Source organism: Stylophora pistillata, chromosome 13, assembly GCF_964205215.1.
Source record: "Stylophora pistillata chromosome 13, jaStyPist1.2, whole genome shotgun sequence".
Classification (NCBI taxonomy): Eukaryota; Metazoa; Cnidaria; class Anthozoa; order Scleractinia; family Pocilloporidae; genus Stylophora; species Stylophora pistillata.
This window is the reverse complement of record NC_142531.1, coordinates 15052480-15071033: the sequence shown is the minus strand read 5'-3', so window position 1 is coordinate 15071033 and position 18554 is coordinate 15052480. Positions and strand designations below refer to the sequence as shown.

Genomic DNA, 18554 nt, shown 5'->3' with positions numbered 1-18554 from the left:
TGTCCATAAAAGTTACTAATGCTTTTGATAACCTGGGCATTAGTCAGCATCAGAGTCAAACACAAAGTTGTTTGTCAGTTGAATGGAAAGAGTCAGGCCTGTATGAACTGGTTGGTCAGTTTTTTTACACTAGCTTCAAAACTAAAGTAGCAAATGTTGGACATGACTGCTCAGTTTTGATCTATCAGTAAAGTTAGTTTGTCCTATTTTGCTTTAATTGTTTTGTTACTGTTGCAAATACAGTCACTTGTATGGTGCTGGTAGTTGTTGACATCTCATGAGAAGGGAGTGTCTTTCAAAAGTACACCTTTGGTTTGGAACTCAAGGAAATTTGTCATAATTAAGAAACACAGAGGATGAGGACTACAATTCTAAAACTGTTGAGACCATATTCATCCTTACATGTACATGTACCTTGTGAAGTTGTCTAATTTCTTCTTCTCTTTCCTTAAGTTTTTCAACACTGCTAAGATGTTCCTTCTCTATTGTCTTCTTTTGTTGCTCCATGGTCTTAAGATCCTGTTCCCAGAAAAAGACAAATGTCATCAGGAACTTGATGAGTAACAGCTGTTGAGTACCTCACCCAGTAAAGCCAGCTTCACTGACAAGACAGCTCAGATAACTCCTAAATGCAAATACATTACCATGTTCCATCCCTATTTCATATCAAAAACCTTAGAAGTTTTTAATTTTGGAAATAAGTTTAAAAAATGGTTTACTGTGTTATACAATGGTATACAGAGCTCCGTTGTAAATGGCGGATTTATGACAAACTATTTCGAAATAACAAGGAGTTCGCCAAGGCTGTCCACTTAGCCCCTCTTTATTTATTCTTGCAGGCGAGTTGTTAGCCCTTAAGATACCCCAAAACAGGAACTGCGAGGGCCTATAATTATTTACCGAACAACCAAGAAGTAAAAATTTCTCTATTTGCAGACGATACAACCACAATAACTAACAACACGGACTCTCTTAAATCACATCTCCAAACAATTGAAGTATTCGGCACCGTCTCAGGCTTAAAGTTAAATAAGAAAACGACTAAAGCAATGTGGCTGGGTACAATGAAACACAGTACGTTGAATATATTAGAATTCAAAAGCACAAAGAGCCCTATTAAAGTTCTAGGCACGTTTCTATCGTACAATCAAAATAAAAACATCGAAGAGAACTTTCTTAGCAGGATTCGAAAGATGAAAACCAAATTAAATCTATGGCTTTCCAGGGATTTGACGCTATATGGAAGATCATTATTAGCTAAAACGTTAGGAGTATCTCAGTTAGTCTATGCAGCATCCATGCTGACTGTTCCACCTTTAATAGTAAAAAATGTTCAAACAGAGCTCTTTTCATTCTTGTGCAAAAACAAAAAAGACAAAATAAGAACGGTCATGTACCAACCTCTTGCGGAAGGAGGTCTCGATTTCGTAAACTTTTCTGTAGTAGTAAAATTGTTGCGCCTAGCGTGGATAAGTTGGTTATCAAGCAGCAGCACCGACTCGTGGAAAGCAATTCCAAATTATTATTTCAATACTTATGGGGGATTAAAATTCCTTCTTAAATGCAACTATAATGCCGCCTCCATAAATAATGGTTTACCTACTTTCTATAGGGAGCTTTTACGATATTAAATTTTTCAAGAGTTTAAAGATAAGACGAAAATTTTTCGTATGGCAAATTCCTGCTATGGAATAACGAGGAAATAACTATTGATAAAAATACGCTTTTCTGGAAATCCTGGTTTAAGAAGAACATCCTCTCTATACAAGATATCCTAAATGCTGATGGAAACTTTCTTACATTCCAACAATTTCAAAATAAGTTCAACATAAAAACAAATTATCTCCACTACTTCCAACTCATAGCAGCTATTCCAACTGACTTGAAGAAATAAGCCAGGGAATGTGAGGCTCCCTTGCACGCGCTACTGAACACTACTACGATATCTTTGTTTCCTGGAAGCAATCTCGTAGATTTGGCACACATGCGCTGCAAACACTACTATAAAATACTGAACAAAAGCCCCACAGTAGAACCAACTGGCATCAAAACCTGGAAAGTCAATTTTGCTGATACTCATAAAGAATGGAAAAACAAATTTTCTTTTGTATATCAATCAACGAGAGACAACAAGTTAAGACAGTTTTCACTTAGATTATTGCATAGAATTATAGTAACCAAAAAAGAACTGCACAAATTTCGATTAACTGATGATTCAACTTGTACCTTTTGCCCTAATTCAGATTCAATAGAGCATACTTTTCTGGATTGCTCCGAGACAAAATCTTTTTATTATGAAGTGTTAAGGTGGTTTAACCGCGTAAACAAGATGGAAATTGAACTTTCTAACGAGCAAATTACCTTTAATGAAATACCCGACTTTCATCAATTATCAGAATACCTAAGACACAGACTACACTTATTTGTTATTCTTTTGAAACAGTATGTCCACAGTTGTGTCTTGAGAAAAAACCGACTTCGAAAGAATTCCAAAATAAAATGTTGAGAAAATTAATGTGCTCTTCACTAATTCTGCTTCTCCCCTTCCAAAAATCAATACTTTAAAAAGGAGTTAGGAGTTAGGAGACTCGAAGCGATATATCTATAGCTGAACGTAAGCTCTACTGTAATAATGTAGATTGTAAGTAACTCATAGGTGCCTTTTGATTGATATTTTGTAATTTTTTATTTTTTTTTTGTCCTTTATTCTTTTTTACTTATTTTTTCTTTTCCTTTATTCCTCTATTCTGTACTGTACTGTATTGTTTTTTCTTCTTAGCTGTATCACGTTTTTTGTATTAGCCAATGTAATGTAAATTGTATATGTATGTGTGTGCATTACACAAAAACAACAAAAAAAATGTTCCATCCCTATACTTCCTTCCTCTCATACACTAAATAAAATCAAATAGCGTCTTCCAACATCAAATCATCAAATCCCACCTCCTTAACATGAAGAAGCCCTTCTAGCTGGTGTTTTAATCTGTTGCACTCATCTGTAAGTAGGCCACAATTTACATCTGAAACCTCTAGCTTTTCCTTTACATTACTGAGTTCGTCTTCCATCTGTAAAAAAATTACAACAAAAATGTTTTTGATCACTGAGTGCCTATTGCACTATGCAGACCAGTGGACATCTGCTGTAGTAATCTGCATTTTTGCACACTTGCTTTCTTAAAAATATATACAAAGTGAACAGCTGGTGACAGCAATGGGAATTATAATGCAATTTTATCACACAATCCAAAACCTTCTGCAATACAGTCTATCTAAAACAAATCCATATTCAGTGGATACATGTACCTCTATCCCTAGGGTGTCTTCTAGGACATGTCAATGCTTGTACGTATAAAAGTTTAACATAGTTTAAGTAAAGCTCAGATCACTTTAGTCGTCAAACAGATCAAGTTACTGTAATACATAAAAATATTCACACAGGTTGAAAATCTAAGATTTACCTCTTCTAATTCTGCCATCTTTTTGGTCATTTCTGCATTCTTCTTCTGAAGCATGGTGCACTTGGCAGCAAATCGTTCTCTTTCATGTTCCTAATATAAAATAACATTTTAGTAACTTTCTTAAGGATATAAAAGGGATTAATCAGAGACATTTTACAACTGTGTACACAGAATACAGAAATTAATAGTCTCAAGTAAAGAGAGAGTTTGGCTGAATCTTTAGAATAGTGGACTCAATTAATTTTCAGTTGAACACCCTCCACCTGTACATTCGTGTCAGAGGTAAAGACAGTTCAAAACAAAGGTTGCATGAGAGAATTTTGAGCACCATGTGTTGATGCCTTTCAGTACTGCATTTGTCCCAAGCACACTCTTTCCCCTTCTAAGCCTGTATTCCCCTCGAGGTCATAACTAAAGGCAAAGACAGCAGTCATGTACATTAACCCAGCAGTAATTTCAGCAGTGGTGGCAGCGAGTTTGTGAATTTCATTTCAAGTGCTCATTAAGATCATAAAAAATATAATAATAATAATAATAATTAAAAAAACAATTTTGCATGAACAATACAATCTGGTTCAAGAACAAGATCTTTAAATTTAAAAAAATAGTCTTTCAAAAGGGATAATTGCAGCAGAGTTTTAAGCATCAATTTTTTTGGATCTAGAAGAATTCAATTACAAAAACCTTTCACTTCAACAAAAGATACCATCATTGCCATAAGTGACATAAGCATCCATTAACCATGATAATGGAAGCTTATGCCAGTACACCAGCGTATAAGAAAATATGATATAAAAACTTAAAACAAAATCATAAAATAAATTTGTAGCTGCATAATATAACTACTACAATGTTTTCTCCTTGAATTTCTGCATTTACATCTCAAGCAGATGGAAGTATTATTAATGACTGGAAAGCATCACTGAGATCTCAGTCCACATTAATATTAAAATAGTATTACTAAATTAATCCTTTACAAAATTTACATTGACAGATCAACAACAACCTATCAATTTGTGTTCTCTTGTCATAACTCCTTTTAAAGATGTCACTTAATCCAAATAAAGCTAATGTTAAGATTTCCGTCTCATAAGAACCTTCACCAAGGTAACATCATACAGTGGGATCAGATGTAATTCATTCTTTAATGAAGAACTAATGTTTACACAGACCTGCTGGCATGGAGTTTTGTCTTGCCTTAATTAATGGCAGCTTAAAATAATTAAAACTCTAACTAGTTAGTGCTTTAGTGTGGAAAGCAAAGTTATATCAGACTTGACGTACTGCTGTTCTCGCATACTTTACTAAATACAATAGCAAAATAAAGAGAATTTGTATCATTTAAAACTAGTGGTTAAAAATGTTGCAGTGCTGTGGCTTTCCAATAAAAAAACATTTATCCATGTTGCAAAGAACAGAGGCAATTTGAACATTGCTGCCTGGAATTTCCAAGCCATTTCTCAGACTCTGATAGCATGAACCCTATATTTTGCTAATTGCTGGCAACACTAACAAGGTGCCTCAGGATGCAATAGACAGTTACATGTATTGCAACTTACATATTAACCCTTGAATGGCCAATTAAAACAGCCATGCAAAAATTCAAAATCCAATGCATTAGGAGAAACAAAATAATTTACCAGTTTGGAACATTTTGTCTGTTTTTCCTCCAAGTCACTCACAAGTTTATGGTTTTCCTTCTCTTTCTCCTTCAGTTCCTCTGCCTGCAAAAATAGCATTCTTTATTATATCCAAACATCCCAGCACCAAGGTAAACCTTCCCATGTATATTCAACGTTTACATGTACCAACAGGAAGAGCTCCCCCTGACAAATACATAATTAATAAGCCAAAACCCACCAGCAAACTGGTAAATACCGAAACAAAAACTTAACAGGAAAAGTCTGCATCCTACAATTGCCAAAATCTAACACCTGCAGAGGTACAACAGTAACTATCTTTATCAGCAGAGAACACAATGCCCAGTTTGGCCACTGTTGCAATCCATATGAGATTAGAGGTATGATTAGTCAATGTAAGCAACATAATGCTGCAACAAATTTATTCACCACAAGAAAAAATACCACAAAACCCATTCAAGATCTCCCTGGTGATGGCAGATCAAAGCATTCTGACCCACACACTATTTCAGGGTATAAAATTACTGCCATGCATAAACAATGGTTAATATCAGTAGCTAATATCTCTAAAATAATTTTATGGTCTTCCTTCTCCAAAATGATTAATTATAAATCAAATTAATTCATTCACTCATACATAATTACATGGTACAATCCCATTGAGAAGGGCTGTACATAGACAGATATTGTCAGTATTAGCATACCTCCCACATACATGTACACAAGTGTACTACACAATATCAATTTCAATCTATTCATTTAAAATCAAAGAGAATGCATCCTCCATGTTCCACCAGATCAGAAGGAAAGGGAGATTCACATGGATATTACAAAACTGTAAGGATCCAATCATCCAATAAAGCTATTTATATTTATTTAATTTATCACCATCATTTACCTATAAGTATCAACAAATTTGCTGCAATTATCATCAACTGAGTCATATCAGTTGTGTTATCAATTTTGTGCCTACTTGCAACATAAAATGGAAAAAGAAATTCAAGATTGTCTTAAACAGAAAAAGTTTAAGACAATGCAAAATTCATTTACTAACAGGCAATTGTAAAACATGATAACTACATAAATCTCTGTTCTGATCTGAAATTTACAGTAGATCACAATTTGATTAATGTCGGTAATTGCTTTGCAGAAACTAGACCAAGAAAGGTCACACACCCTACTAGATAACTTTAGAAATGAAGCAGGAATTGTAATTCATTTTGCCAACACATTTTATTTAACTTTCCACATTCATTCTCACATTGAAACTAAGTTTAGAGCAAAAACTCCTAACATACATCCAAAAAAGGGGAATTTTTCAAAGGGAGCAAACTAGATAAGTGAGCTGCACCGAACAGTCCCACACATACAAATGGAAATTATTTTACATTAATTATATAAAACCTGAATTCCTTAACCTACCAATTTCAAGCTTTCAGCCTCTGCTTTTTGCAGTTGTACCACTGAGGATTTCAAATTATTGTTCTCATCTTCCAACCTGCAAAGTATTTCAGTCTTCTTCTTGATTTCAGAAGCAAGATCACCTGTCAGTAGTTGAGGGCTAGGTTCACGAGAAGAATCCCCATTTGAAAGTTGTCTCTCAAGCCACAACCTCTCCTTGGCTGACTGACGGATTATGGATTGAAGCTCTTCTACTTTTTCTTGCTGAAAAAAAAAAAAAATGTAAAGAGATAACAGTCACAATTAGACTTAGTTTTTACCAGGAGGAGTTTTTGGTGTCTCTACTGATGGAAGTGGTTTACAAAAGTAAAGATCCAGGATCAAAAAATGCATGTCGGGAAGAAAGTGAATAAAAATATACAAGACCAAATGAGAAAAGCTCTCTTAAAATTAATGTACTGCAAATGCTGATTGTTCCCACTTTCTATCCTCCCCAAATGGTTCTGATTAAACAAATCACAGCTTAATCCATTGCAAGCCAATGATACCAAATGACAAACCAACCCCAAACTATTGACACATTCAAGATAATATAGCAGCATCACAATTGAATGTAACACTGAAACGAAATTTAAAACAACACTTTTTAGACAGACAGACTTACTGGGATTAGAGGGATTAAAATGTTTTCTATTCAAGAGCAAAATAATGACAAGATAATTCTCAAACAAGATCAAAAGATGAATGCCACCTGAAATAGGCTATTCATTCACCATCCAATATTATGGAGTCAGTACAAGTAACCATTACTATTGCAAGAAGCATAAACAGCCTTAGATGTAGGTTACAGAATGGAGTAGAGTTAACAGTTTTAATTATAATTTATTCTCCAAGTCTGTGACCATCTGTATGGACTTACTATTGTTCAGGGCCCAGTTGTTGAAGAGGCCCATAAAGCCATCAGTTCTATTAGATATAGCCATAGTCAGCTGATAGGTTTCAACAAAACCTACTGCCCTATTAACTAGATAGAGATTTATCCATGTGATAGCATTATCCTTCCTTTGAACAACCAGGGCCAGAACAATGAGAAAGATATAAATTACTGAATTGAGCAACTCTTTAAATAGCATTCAGAGACATACAAGTAAATGTAATTCTCTGCTTCTGAGGCAAAAATGCAATGCTTTATAAGAACCGTGCCAAATTATGAAATACTTAGGACATCTCAACCAAATATAAGTAGAAATTATAACCCTGTAGCTCAAATGACAGTTACCAGTAAGATAAAACAAAATGGTTTTCATAAAGATAAGCTCGTGTTTCACTTCTGCAGAAAATAACAATTTCCTATATTGGCAACACCACAAATTATGTCTGATGCATGGATGTAAATATTTCTAGATCCCTCGTTCATGAATAGTCAAACATTTTTTAGAAAATAATACTGAGAAATGTTTGTTATTAAGCCAGTGATGCTACTAGGATTTGACAGCTTAGGGCTTGAATTTAGAGAAGTAAACCATAAGCAACTTTTAGCCTCTAATTATCCTTATTGTATTAAAGTTCAATTAATATAAGGTACGTGGTCCTTTTGTTTAAAGATATACATCAATAACCTAACTTTCCCACCAGTATTAAAATCTTGTCATATTAGCAACAGAAGGAATGAACATTGAAATCACAACTAGCTGTGGTTTGAACCTCAAAATTGAGTCAAATGTTTTTTTTTTTGCTGCTTTCACAACAAATTCATCATGGTTTTAAGAGACATTTCTGATAGAACTCTTGTGTGAAAACATGTAACCACCAATAATTCTCTATCATTAGAAACGATACTGACAAATACCATACAACAACAAATGCCTTTGATGGAGAAGTTCATACCATAATGTGCAGCTGAACTTTAGAGTACCTTCAAGTTCTCTTTGTTGCCTTAATGTGAAATTTGTTGCAAGAACACACATCCCACATAAGCATTTCTATAACTTGTTATTAAAATATTTTAAATAGTTGTGAACTTCTGGAAGCTCTACATATATTTTCCATCACAAAACAGGAAAACCATGTTTCCTTTTATTCTACAGTGTAGTACCTCTTTACTGGCCTTGGACAAAACAAGATTGCCTTCCCTTGCCCTCAGGCGATGCTTTAACATGACTGTTTTCCAATTCAAATGATCAAATTTAGCATGCCTTAAAAATTGTGACTCAAACCACAAGACTGCATTCTTTGTATATTAAAAAAATAGCACTTTGAGCAATATAGACCCTCTCGCTACAAATGTAAATCAGAGTTCTTATAAAGCCTGCTATAACCAAGGAAAAAGACCCTTGAAAATCAAGAAACAGTGTAATCTCAGACATGAGAGCAAAGTACCACTTGATTATATCTGCATCATGTTTAAAATTCCAGAATAGAGAAATATGGTGATATCTTACTAATATTCAAGAGAGTTTTATATTGTTCTGGAATGAAATTTGAGTGGGAAATACAATATCATGTAAAATAAACATGGTGTACCATTGTTTTCAATCAGTGAAGATTTTGTGACCAATTTTCAGCACATACTGTAATTAGGACTATCCTAATGGTTAATCATTTTATTTACTAAACAGTAGTTACACCAGTCTCCTGCTTAATATCCAAATGATGGTTAATCATTTTATTTACTAAACAGTAGTTACACCAGTCTCCTGCTTAATATCCAAATGATGGTTAATCATTTTATTTACTAAACAGTAGTTACACGAGTCTCCCGCTTAATATCCAAATGATGGTTTTACAAAGCATGATCCCGAGGCTAAGATGAGAGCCTAACACAATGTAGCAACTATACTTTAGCCAGCTCAAGTTTAGATACATGAACATGTCTAAATGTCCAAATACAAGAGGGTAAAAATTAATGTCAATTGAAAAAGATTTGAGAGAGCTCTCTCCCCAACTTCCTATTACAATCACCAAAAAACAATCAATTTTGGATCCTAATTAAGTTCAGACTAATGTCCTGTATTCAGGAATGACGAAAATATTCTAAAATACAGAACTTAAGCTTCAAACAGATTGATGCCTGGGTGTACTAATTTTACACATCTGGTTCCAGTCGTTCAAAGAGCGGATAATACTATACAACAAATAAATTGCTATCCACTGAATAAGTGTTAGGAATACAATTACTGCGCTATACAGCTGATCTTTCTTTGAAATCTGAGTGTGATCCTTATACCATTTCAGTCCAGGATGATGAATTCAAAATGTTAAAGACAATGAGATCCAGAATGGCATGCATGCACACCTTCACTTTTATCTATAAATTTTTAATTCACGACACATACCGGAAAATCTGGACCATTCTTTTGTGGTAATATCTCTTTTCTCAGTTCATCCAGCTCTTTTTCTTTAGACAATACTGCTTTGGCATGTTCAGCAAGATCCTTGGCTCTCTGTCTTGCATACATCTTTTTCACATGCTCCACACCAGCACTGTTAGAACTGTTCTCCTCCACCAATTTCTGAGAAATGTGAGATAAAGCAGCATTCAGTTTTGAGTAAAAAGTAATCTGAATTTGCTTTGGTTTAATTTACTTTATTATTAATACTCTTTCATTAGTCCACAGAAACCAATCCTGTAACATCATTTACAGTACGATCCTAATGCACAACCCACAAATACAATTTACATGCAGTATTATCAAAAATCAATGAGTTACTAATGTAAATTAGCCACTATGAAGAGTTTCCAAAGTGGAAATTCTAAGCGTTAGCCCTTTATCAAAGCGAAGGGCTAACACTTGAGGCCCCGCACTCATGCAGCTCCACATTTTCTTTAGAAAACTTACCTAGCTTATCCTGACAACACAGTTAAGTAACAAGTGACAAATGAAATAAGTACGAAAGAGAATTTTGAACTTCAGCCTAGACATACTTGGGCCTGAACTTTCTCTTCCTGAAGTTTCTTTGCCTTTTCCTCTAACTGTCGTGCAATGGACACAAGCTCAGAATTCCTTTTCTTAAGTTTCTTTATTTTTTCTTCTGCTACAAAAGTTGCTTTCAGGTTTCCACTCTTAGACATCTCTTTCTAAAAAAAAAAACAGTATTCATGAAGATTTCAAAAATAAATATCAGACACCAGTCTCAACAACTGCAACCCCTTTACTGGACACAAACAAATGAACCTTGCAGAGCAATAGAAGACCTGAAGGCACACTCTGTGTATGTGTAACTTAACCAAAGTACACCTTATTAATGGCATATAAACAAAATACACATTTCATAGTTAAAAAAAAATGTTACGTTCAGGAATCACTGCTTATAAAGTCCTACCAAAGATGTTTCAAATACAAATGAATAAAGGCTGATAGTTTCAAAGAAACTGTTTGGGGCTGCGTCGGTGGGAGTAACGAAATAATTTGGATATATCAACAAAGTTGAAATGGTAAATTGGCCACCGTAATGATTACAAAAGCTGACGTTTCGAGCGTTAGCCCTTCATCGGAGCGAAGGGCTAATGCTCAAAACGTCAGCTTTTGTAATCATTACCGTGGCCAATATACCATTTCAACTTTGTTGATATATCCAAATTGTTTCAAATATAGTTTTGATGTTCAGCTTTTCCGGACATCAATTGCCACGGAAAGCTAAATATAGTAACATCATATTAATGATATAGTCCCCCAAAAAGAGAAGAGTCCTTATCACACTCTTGTGCAAATTCTTTCAAATTCCTTTCAGATATATCTGTGAGAAGACAAGCAAACTTCCAAAACAAACAAACAAACAAACAAACATATTATACCCTTAAGGCATGGGTTGCACTTGGTATAATTTTTCTAAAATGTGTTAACTTTGCAGTAAAAATTTTTCATCAGGAGACATTTCTAAGTGTGACCCTGACTTTTTTAATTTTAAATTTTTCCAGTTAGTGAAAACATCAAAAGCATCATAGTGCTTGGGTAAGGAAGGCAGATTTTGAAAAATTTGAGTGAAACAATAGAAGTAACAGCTGCAGTAACTGTCAATGCTTGTTGGTGAAACTTTGTTGATTTGAAACAAGATCAATTTGAAAACACATGAGAACCTCTTGGATCTTAGTGCTTGCAATATAAATGGTTGTAAACTAATCTATAGTATCTCTAACAATTTGATATTTTTTTGCTTTCAAATTACTGGAAACTACCTGCATGCAGTAACTATCAAAACTTCAAACGTCATGATTGCAAAACCTTTCTTCTGAGCATGGAGTAAACATGCACTTTAGTTTCTGGTCTACTTGAATTCTCAATGTGTCAAAACACTGATAGTTACCTCTCACAAATGCCACCATACTATTTTGACAAAAAAGTTTTCCTTTCTGGTTGTGGTTATGCATTTCTGTGGTCTTTTCTCTCAGAAAAGAAGAAAACCTTAAGCCATTAAATATATCTATTAATATAATTATGTATTACATATATGTACATCAAGTTTAAGCCATATAAAGAAGAAGTTTGTGTAAACTAAAAACAATGTACAGGATTTCACATAAAGTATTATCTGCACCTTATTCCAAAGTCTAACAAAAGCTAAATGGAGACCTGAAGTTCCCCACAGTGAGGCTGAACTAAAAAACATCTGTGTATCACACATGCTTAAAATTATTGTCCTTCAGTAAAATACTACTATCAGACAAAAACATCTACTACACTGGTACCCCAAAACACTTGACATTCTCTGTCAAAACACTTGCTCTCTATAGTCAGACTTTATAAGCAAACCCATCTTTGGTAACATACCAAAGCTTTCAAGTATAGACAAACAAACGTTAGCCTCCTATTTAGCCCCTGCACTATTCCCAGTTATTCAATATGCACATGACAATGAATTCAAACAAGTCTGATTTGTTTTTCTTTATATGAAGATAAAAGTAAAGTAACTAGAAAAGAGGGACAATACAATCCAAACTAAGTTGAAATCATTTTGACCTGAAATTCAAACTGAAACATGTAAGTTTAAGTAAAAAAAGAAAAACATGTAACTACATATACCTTGCTAATAGTTAGCTAGTTGGGAATTTCATTTAACACAATCAGTAAAATATTGTCACAAAGTAAAAATAACTAACCTCCAATACTGCACACTTTTTCTCTAGGCTTTCCACTTTTGATTGTAACTCAGCATTTTTCTTTTTTAATTCTCGTTCTTTATCTTTTCGCACAACGGGCTGTGGAAACAAAAGTTTCAATGTTACCTACAATTTTACCTCTTCTCCTGTTCAAAGGGTATAAGGTCTATATTTTTACCTTATTTTTAACTTCCTGCTTCCACTTAAAAAAACTATTTTGGGGTTTATAGTGAACCTTGATTTATGCCAAAGGAAGGAACAAATTGCCAAGAGACACTGATTTGATAAAGAAATTAGTGATTATTACAAAAATTGTTCAATGAACATAATAGAAAAAGTGTTGTACGTTGCAATTCATAGAGATATATGAGAAACAAAGAAAACAAAATGCATTAAAAAAAATACTCAAATGTATAACATTTTTTGAACAATATTCTCCAGATGAAAAAGTACAAAAACTTGAAAAGATACAAACCAAATGAAAATGGGATGGGAAAATGACCAAATGAAAGAATCAAGGCTCAATTTGTCAAATCATGTATAGTCATCGCTTCTCCAGAATTATGGCAAAAAAAAAAACAACAACAAAGATTATTGAGCTTTTGAGTCAATTGAGGGTCTGGAGTAACCCCTAACCCTGACAAAAAGAAGGTAAAAAAGGCAGGAGATATTAGAAGACCAAAAACAGAAGCCTTGAGAAGTGTATGACTCAAAATTAAGAGGGATATAGCAGAAATGATAATAGTTGACAAAAATATTTTAGGATAGCAGCCAATATAAATAACAGATAACACTTCAGCAATAGATAATAATCAAACATTGTTTGAAAGATTTGGAAAGGAAAATATAATTAGTTAAACTATCAGCAAAATAACAACGTGTACAGTTTTTATATGTATACTTGCCTAGACAGATTCATAAGACAATTGGATAAACCTAAGGGCTACTGTTTTTAAAGCTTTTTCCTGGCTGCTGGCACCACATGAAATCCATTTTCACTTACATTAGAAAGATCATGTTCCCCTGTTATGCAAAACTTCCCTACTTAGTTTTAAATTAAAACTGCAAAATTAGCCAAACGAGCAATACCTCTGGACAAAGCATAATCAAAAGGAGATACATTCTGGCCTTATTGGCAAAAAGTAAAGGTAAGGTAAAGTCTGTTTACGAGCCTAGTGGCCCATTAGGCCGGTGCTTAACTTCTGTTTCTGTAGCATGAAGCGACTAGGAGTATTTCTGCTCCTCCCTGGATGGGATGCCAGTCCATTGCAGGGTTACCCCCAGCAATAAATTTCCGGTACCAATTTATACACCTGGGTGAAGAGAGGCACTGTGAGAGTAAAGTGTCTTGCCTAAGAACACAACACAATGTCCTGGCCGGGGCACAAACCCGGACCACTCGATCCGGAGTCGAGCGCACTAACCATGAGGCCACGGTGCCTCCACATTGGCAAAAAGTAGATATAAAAAACATTCATCAAAAAAGCAAAACCAATCATCATAAATTTGTACCAAAAAAATGCAAGTGGAAAAGTATGCACCATAATGTATTGTGTATGAAAATAATGAAGACTACCAAATAAAAAACACTTGACTAAATGGAGATATACATGTCATTAAAAGCTGACAACAAAAGATATCGAGCCTAACCCCTCCATAATGTCACATTAGCCTTTAACTATTCCTTACAAAAATCATTTTGCAATAACATTCACCTCATCTGTACTTTTGCGTATTTTTTGCACATTTTGTACTGGTACCTTCAAGAGGCTGAAATAAACCGTTCATGAGGGGGAAACCTACTACTTACCGAGACAATGTAATGCTGAGGTGATGTACATGCAGAAAAACAAACAATATCCTTAGAAATAATATACTCAATTTTACGTATTGATGCACGATCCTCGCAGTAGAGAGCACTATTTATCTATAACCGCAGTTCAAAATATATGAACTTCATATAATTTTTTTTTTTTTATTCATCGTATACTCAATTTTGGCAAATGCATGGAAACAATTTTTAATAAACAAACGCCTTGGAAACAAAAACTTTAAAAGTCATGTGCTAATAGGTGTTCTCATAAGTTTACCGGTTTGTTTCCTTAACTCATCTACGCTCATAAAAGCCTTGATCGGACGCCAATCGAATATCAATACCGCCATTACCCGGAATTATGTATCGATTTTTACAAGCGGAATTTCTACCAATAAATGAATATGAAATAGTTTATCAACCAGCATTTTGAAAAGAAAGATCCCTGTACCGTTTGAGACTTAAATTTCTAATGACGTGATTAAGAGAATAACAAGAGAGAACACCTTGTGTGTAATATAAGTTGTTATATCTTTTCAATCATCCACTTCTCTAATCCAATTTGAATGTTATATCAAGTTGTTCACGACATATCAACGGAAGTAAAACACCGTTTAAACCAACAAAGTATCACTGATTGTAAAAAAATAGACATAAACATGATTAGGAATCAAACTGAAGAAAAAGCAGGGCTTTGTACGTTGTTGTTATAAACAGAGACAAGTGGAACGTGTAGAAGGAAATCAATTTTCACTTAGGCGATAGAGAGCGGCAGGAAGCCATCCTAATTAGTTTAAATCCACAACAAACCTAACAAAAACTAAAAATAATTCAAGCGTTACTACATTTTTTTAGAAGAAAGGAAACAAATTTCCATGTATAATCGATACTTACACTTTCGTCCAAGCGATCGCTGGCACCTAAATCAAACGGAGCGCCTGTTCGAAGACTTGATCGCCGCACCATTTCGACATCTCCAGACAATTTTCTTTGAAGGTCGTCCTTCTCGGCTTCGAGTTTCTTTGCTAAATGATCCTTATAAGCCAATTCATGTTCCTTTTCTTCTAATGCCTTCTCGGTCAACCTCCTCTGTTGTAAACTATGGATCGATTCACGTTTCGAGTCTTTAACAAATTTTTGAAGTTCGAGTTCATGATCAGCTTTCAAGCGACGAATGAGTTCAGCTTTTTCGTTGTCCGCCGAACATTTGGCTCGATATATCTCCTCAGCCTTTTGCTTCTGTTCTTTAAGTGTAGCAATTTCGTTGCGTAATTTTCGCTCTACTTCAGAATGATCTTCTCCTTCTTTACTCCTATCGACTAAAACCCTTCTCAACTCTTCCTCGGCATGTCTATTTTTCTCCTTTTCATCAGTAATTTGTTGCCTCATAGTTTTAACTTCTTCCTCCTTAAATTTGAGTACTTGTCTAAGTTCGTTATCTTTCTCTTTGGCAGTGTTATCTCGAGCTTTCTTTAGCTCTGTCGCATGTTCAGTAAGTAGTCGTTTCGTCGCTAGTTCGATGGCTCTTTGCTTTTCTTTTTCAAATCCGTCCTGGATCCGCTTTAACTCTGCAGACTTATCACGCAAAACCTGACGAACCTTCGCGCGCTCTGCTTCCAAATCTGACTTTAGTTTGTTGTTATGCCTTCGTAAATCCTCCACGTTACTTTTTCGAGAAGACGGAGAATTTCCCAGATCCCTATCTGGGACCGGTATACTGGAGGATGGCATTTTGCGGCTTAACAATACCACAATCTGTTCATTTCAGTTACCTAAATAAATTGCGAGTTAAAACATCTCTTGTCGCCGCAGAGCGTTCCCGCTCGCGAATCCAGTTCATACTGCCGTGCATTTCTGTGGCAAATATATGCGTCTCATGCGATGAAGACTTTGCAACAATAGATCGACGACAACGCTTTGGAAGTTAACTTTAAACAAGCTTAACGAATACTAGTAATTATTATATTAAACGATTCTATAAAATTCCAAATCCATGTTGAGTGTTGTGAGTAAACTAACTTCACTCATGCGCAGTAGCCAAGTTGACCCTCGAGAGAACCCGCTTGTGCTATATTTGGAGAACATCGCCATATTTGGCTGTTCCCGGGGCGATCTAAAAATAAAGAGCAACGCAGAGCGAGAGAGCGAGAGGTTTATTCAATTGCTCATTCACACTCATCATTAAAGAACAGCACTTTCACATTGCTCATAGAATGTTCTACAATAATCAGAAGTCATTTGTCATGGAGACAAAAAGTTTGCTGAAGAATTTTTGAAGACACCCACGTTAGCGGATCTGAGCGAATGCACGATCTGACCAAGGAAACTGTATCTATTTACCAAGACATACTTGTAAGACAAAGACACCATACACGGAAATATTTTAAAACCTCACCAAAGAAAATTGAGAAATTACAATTTAATTCAAACAATAACAAATCGTTTCTCGCTCGAGTGCCCTTTCCCAAAACCACAAGCAAGACTGTAACAAAAGCAAAAGAGATTCTTAATTTATTAGCTAAGTCTTTCAAACTCAAGTGAGCTGACGCAGGCGTCGCTAAGCAACGGAGAACAATTTGTGTTCATGCTAAAAAAAAAAATCTCATTAGTGTAAAGGTGCCCATTTAGACTGCTGGTAATTTAACAGATGAACTCAGATCCCATGTCACTGTCTATTTTGAACTAATTTAAGAACAAGGAGTTAAAACTGACGTCCTTTACATTTCCGGAGTCTGCTTTGGATAACTGATAAAATTAAAATAAAAAAACATCTTCTATACTGGTGTTGAGTAGGAGGAATGTCCATAATGGCGATTTCTAAGACAATGGAACCTCTTGACTTCCTCACCACACGTACAAACAAAAGCTGCTTAGTACGGCGAAAAATCCAATTTTGTTTGAGTAGCTCGTCATCAAGAGGGGTAAGAGAAAAGAGAAAGCAACACAGTTAAATTAGTCAAAACTAAGAATAGAAATTAATAGCCACAGAAACAAACCTAATAAAAATTCTGGAAGTCCAAAAATAAATTAATCAAACAGGTTATCACGCACTTAGAACTGATTGCTGTTCAAAATCTCTCCACTTATCCAACGCAAATTGTCAAAACCTATTAAGGAGAATATGTTCGTGGAAATTTCCAACAAGGTTACAATAGCAATTAGCAGCCTTCGCTGATCTTTCTATTTTTCAGTATGATAATTGTTTCCGGTCGAGCCAAAATGGCTCGCATATGTTGCAAAAACAACATATATTCGCTTTGAGAGCGCCATCGATCAAATGCGGAGCTGTCAACCCAATACAGACTTCGACATCTTTGTATTCCGTTTACTAAACAAGATAAGATCTTTAATTCTTTCATGAAATTTGAACTTCTTTGACCTACAGATGAAGATCCTTAGCTGGTGAGCTGCAAGGATCATTGGTTTTATACACGATACCTTTTATTTCCACGCACTAGCGACAGGAAACAAGTGAACAGAGCGAGGACTGTTGAGAATCGAGTGAGAGCCGCCTGGTTGTTAGGGGTGCAAGACTGTGTTTTCAAGAATGATATATTCTTCCAAAATAGCGCCGACTACGTGCACAATTTTTTGACATTTTCGCCTACGCCGAGGTCTTCGTACAATTTTAATCATTTTAAATTCACGTATATTGTGATCTTCGAAAATTGCAAATCGGAGAAAATTCAAAGTCCACGCAGTATTGCACAAGCACCGCCGGGAACAGCTGCCGAAGAGGAATTGCAAGTTTTCTAAGATGAACGTGCCTGATACAAAATGCGCCATTTCCTGGGTTAATCGTTCAGCCCTAAAGCGTTTCTTTCTTCCCTCTCGGCTTTGTCAAACCTTTTGTTATTAGCAAGTCTGTAACAAGATTAGCACTACGTACTGTCAGATTAACCTGAACTTAAACCGAGTTTAGTTTTCGTGTACATTAGGCGGCCCTTGCAACTGATAGTTAGCTGGTTTTTAAAACCAAGAGTGGTACTTGAACATCGAGAAAAACTATAGGAATATCTTCAAACATATCATCTAAATGCGATGATAAATCAGATAAATGGCTGGACGAATTTTGTCATTTTCTCCCTGTCAAAAAATTAACCCGTTTATCAAATAAACATAGCAAATTTCCATTTGGTGGCGGA

At 35.1% G+C, this 18554-nt stretch overlaps 1 protein-coding gene across 5 annotated transcripts in view; it reads right to left on the bottom strand.

The window, feature by feature from the left end:
- LOC111321838 (RIMS-binding protein 2) overlaps window positions 1-16420 on the bottom strand; it is a 34460-nt gene extending 18040 nt beyond the window's left edge. For 3 of the 5 annotated variants that reach the window (XM_088743868.1, XM_088743865.1, XM_088743867.1), the window contains exons 1-9: window positions 15304-16420; window positions 12597-12695; window positions 10425-10577; window positions 9835-10011; window positions 6521-6763; window positions 5099-5182; window positions 3459-3548; window positions 2944-3066; window positions 415-519 (exon numbers count right to left, since the gene is read on the bottom strand). In XM_088743868.1, coding sequence (XP_088599994.1) covers window positions 415-519; window positions 2944-3066; window positions 3459-3548; window positions 5099-5182; window positions 6521-6763; window positions 9835-10011; window positions 10425-10577; window positions 12597-12695; window positions 15304-16140 — 1911 coding nt within the window. In that variant the 5' untranslated portion in view covers window positions 16141-16420. Of the gene's footprint in view, window positions 1-414; window positions 520-2943; window positions 3067-3458; window positions 3549-5098; window positions 5183-6520; window positions 6764-8594; window positions 8730-9834; window positions 10012-10424; window positions 10578-12596; window positions 12696-15303 lie in introns of those variants that run through there. The other 2 variants (XM_088743866.1, XM_088743869.1) reach the window with 2 other exon arrangements.
- Between the last annotated feature and the right edge of the window lie 2134 nt (window positions 16421-18554).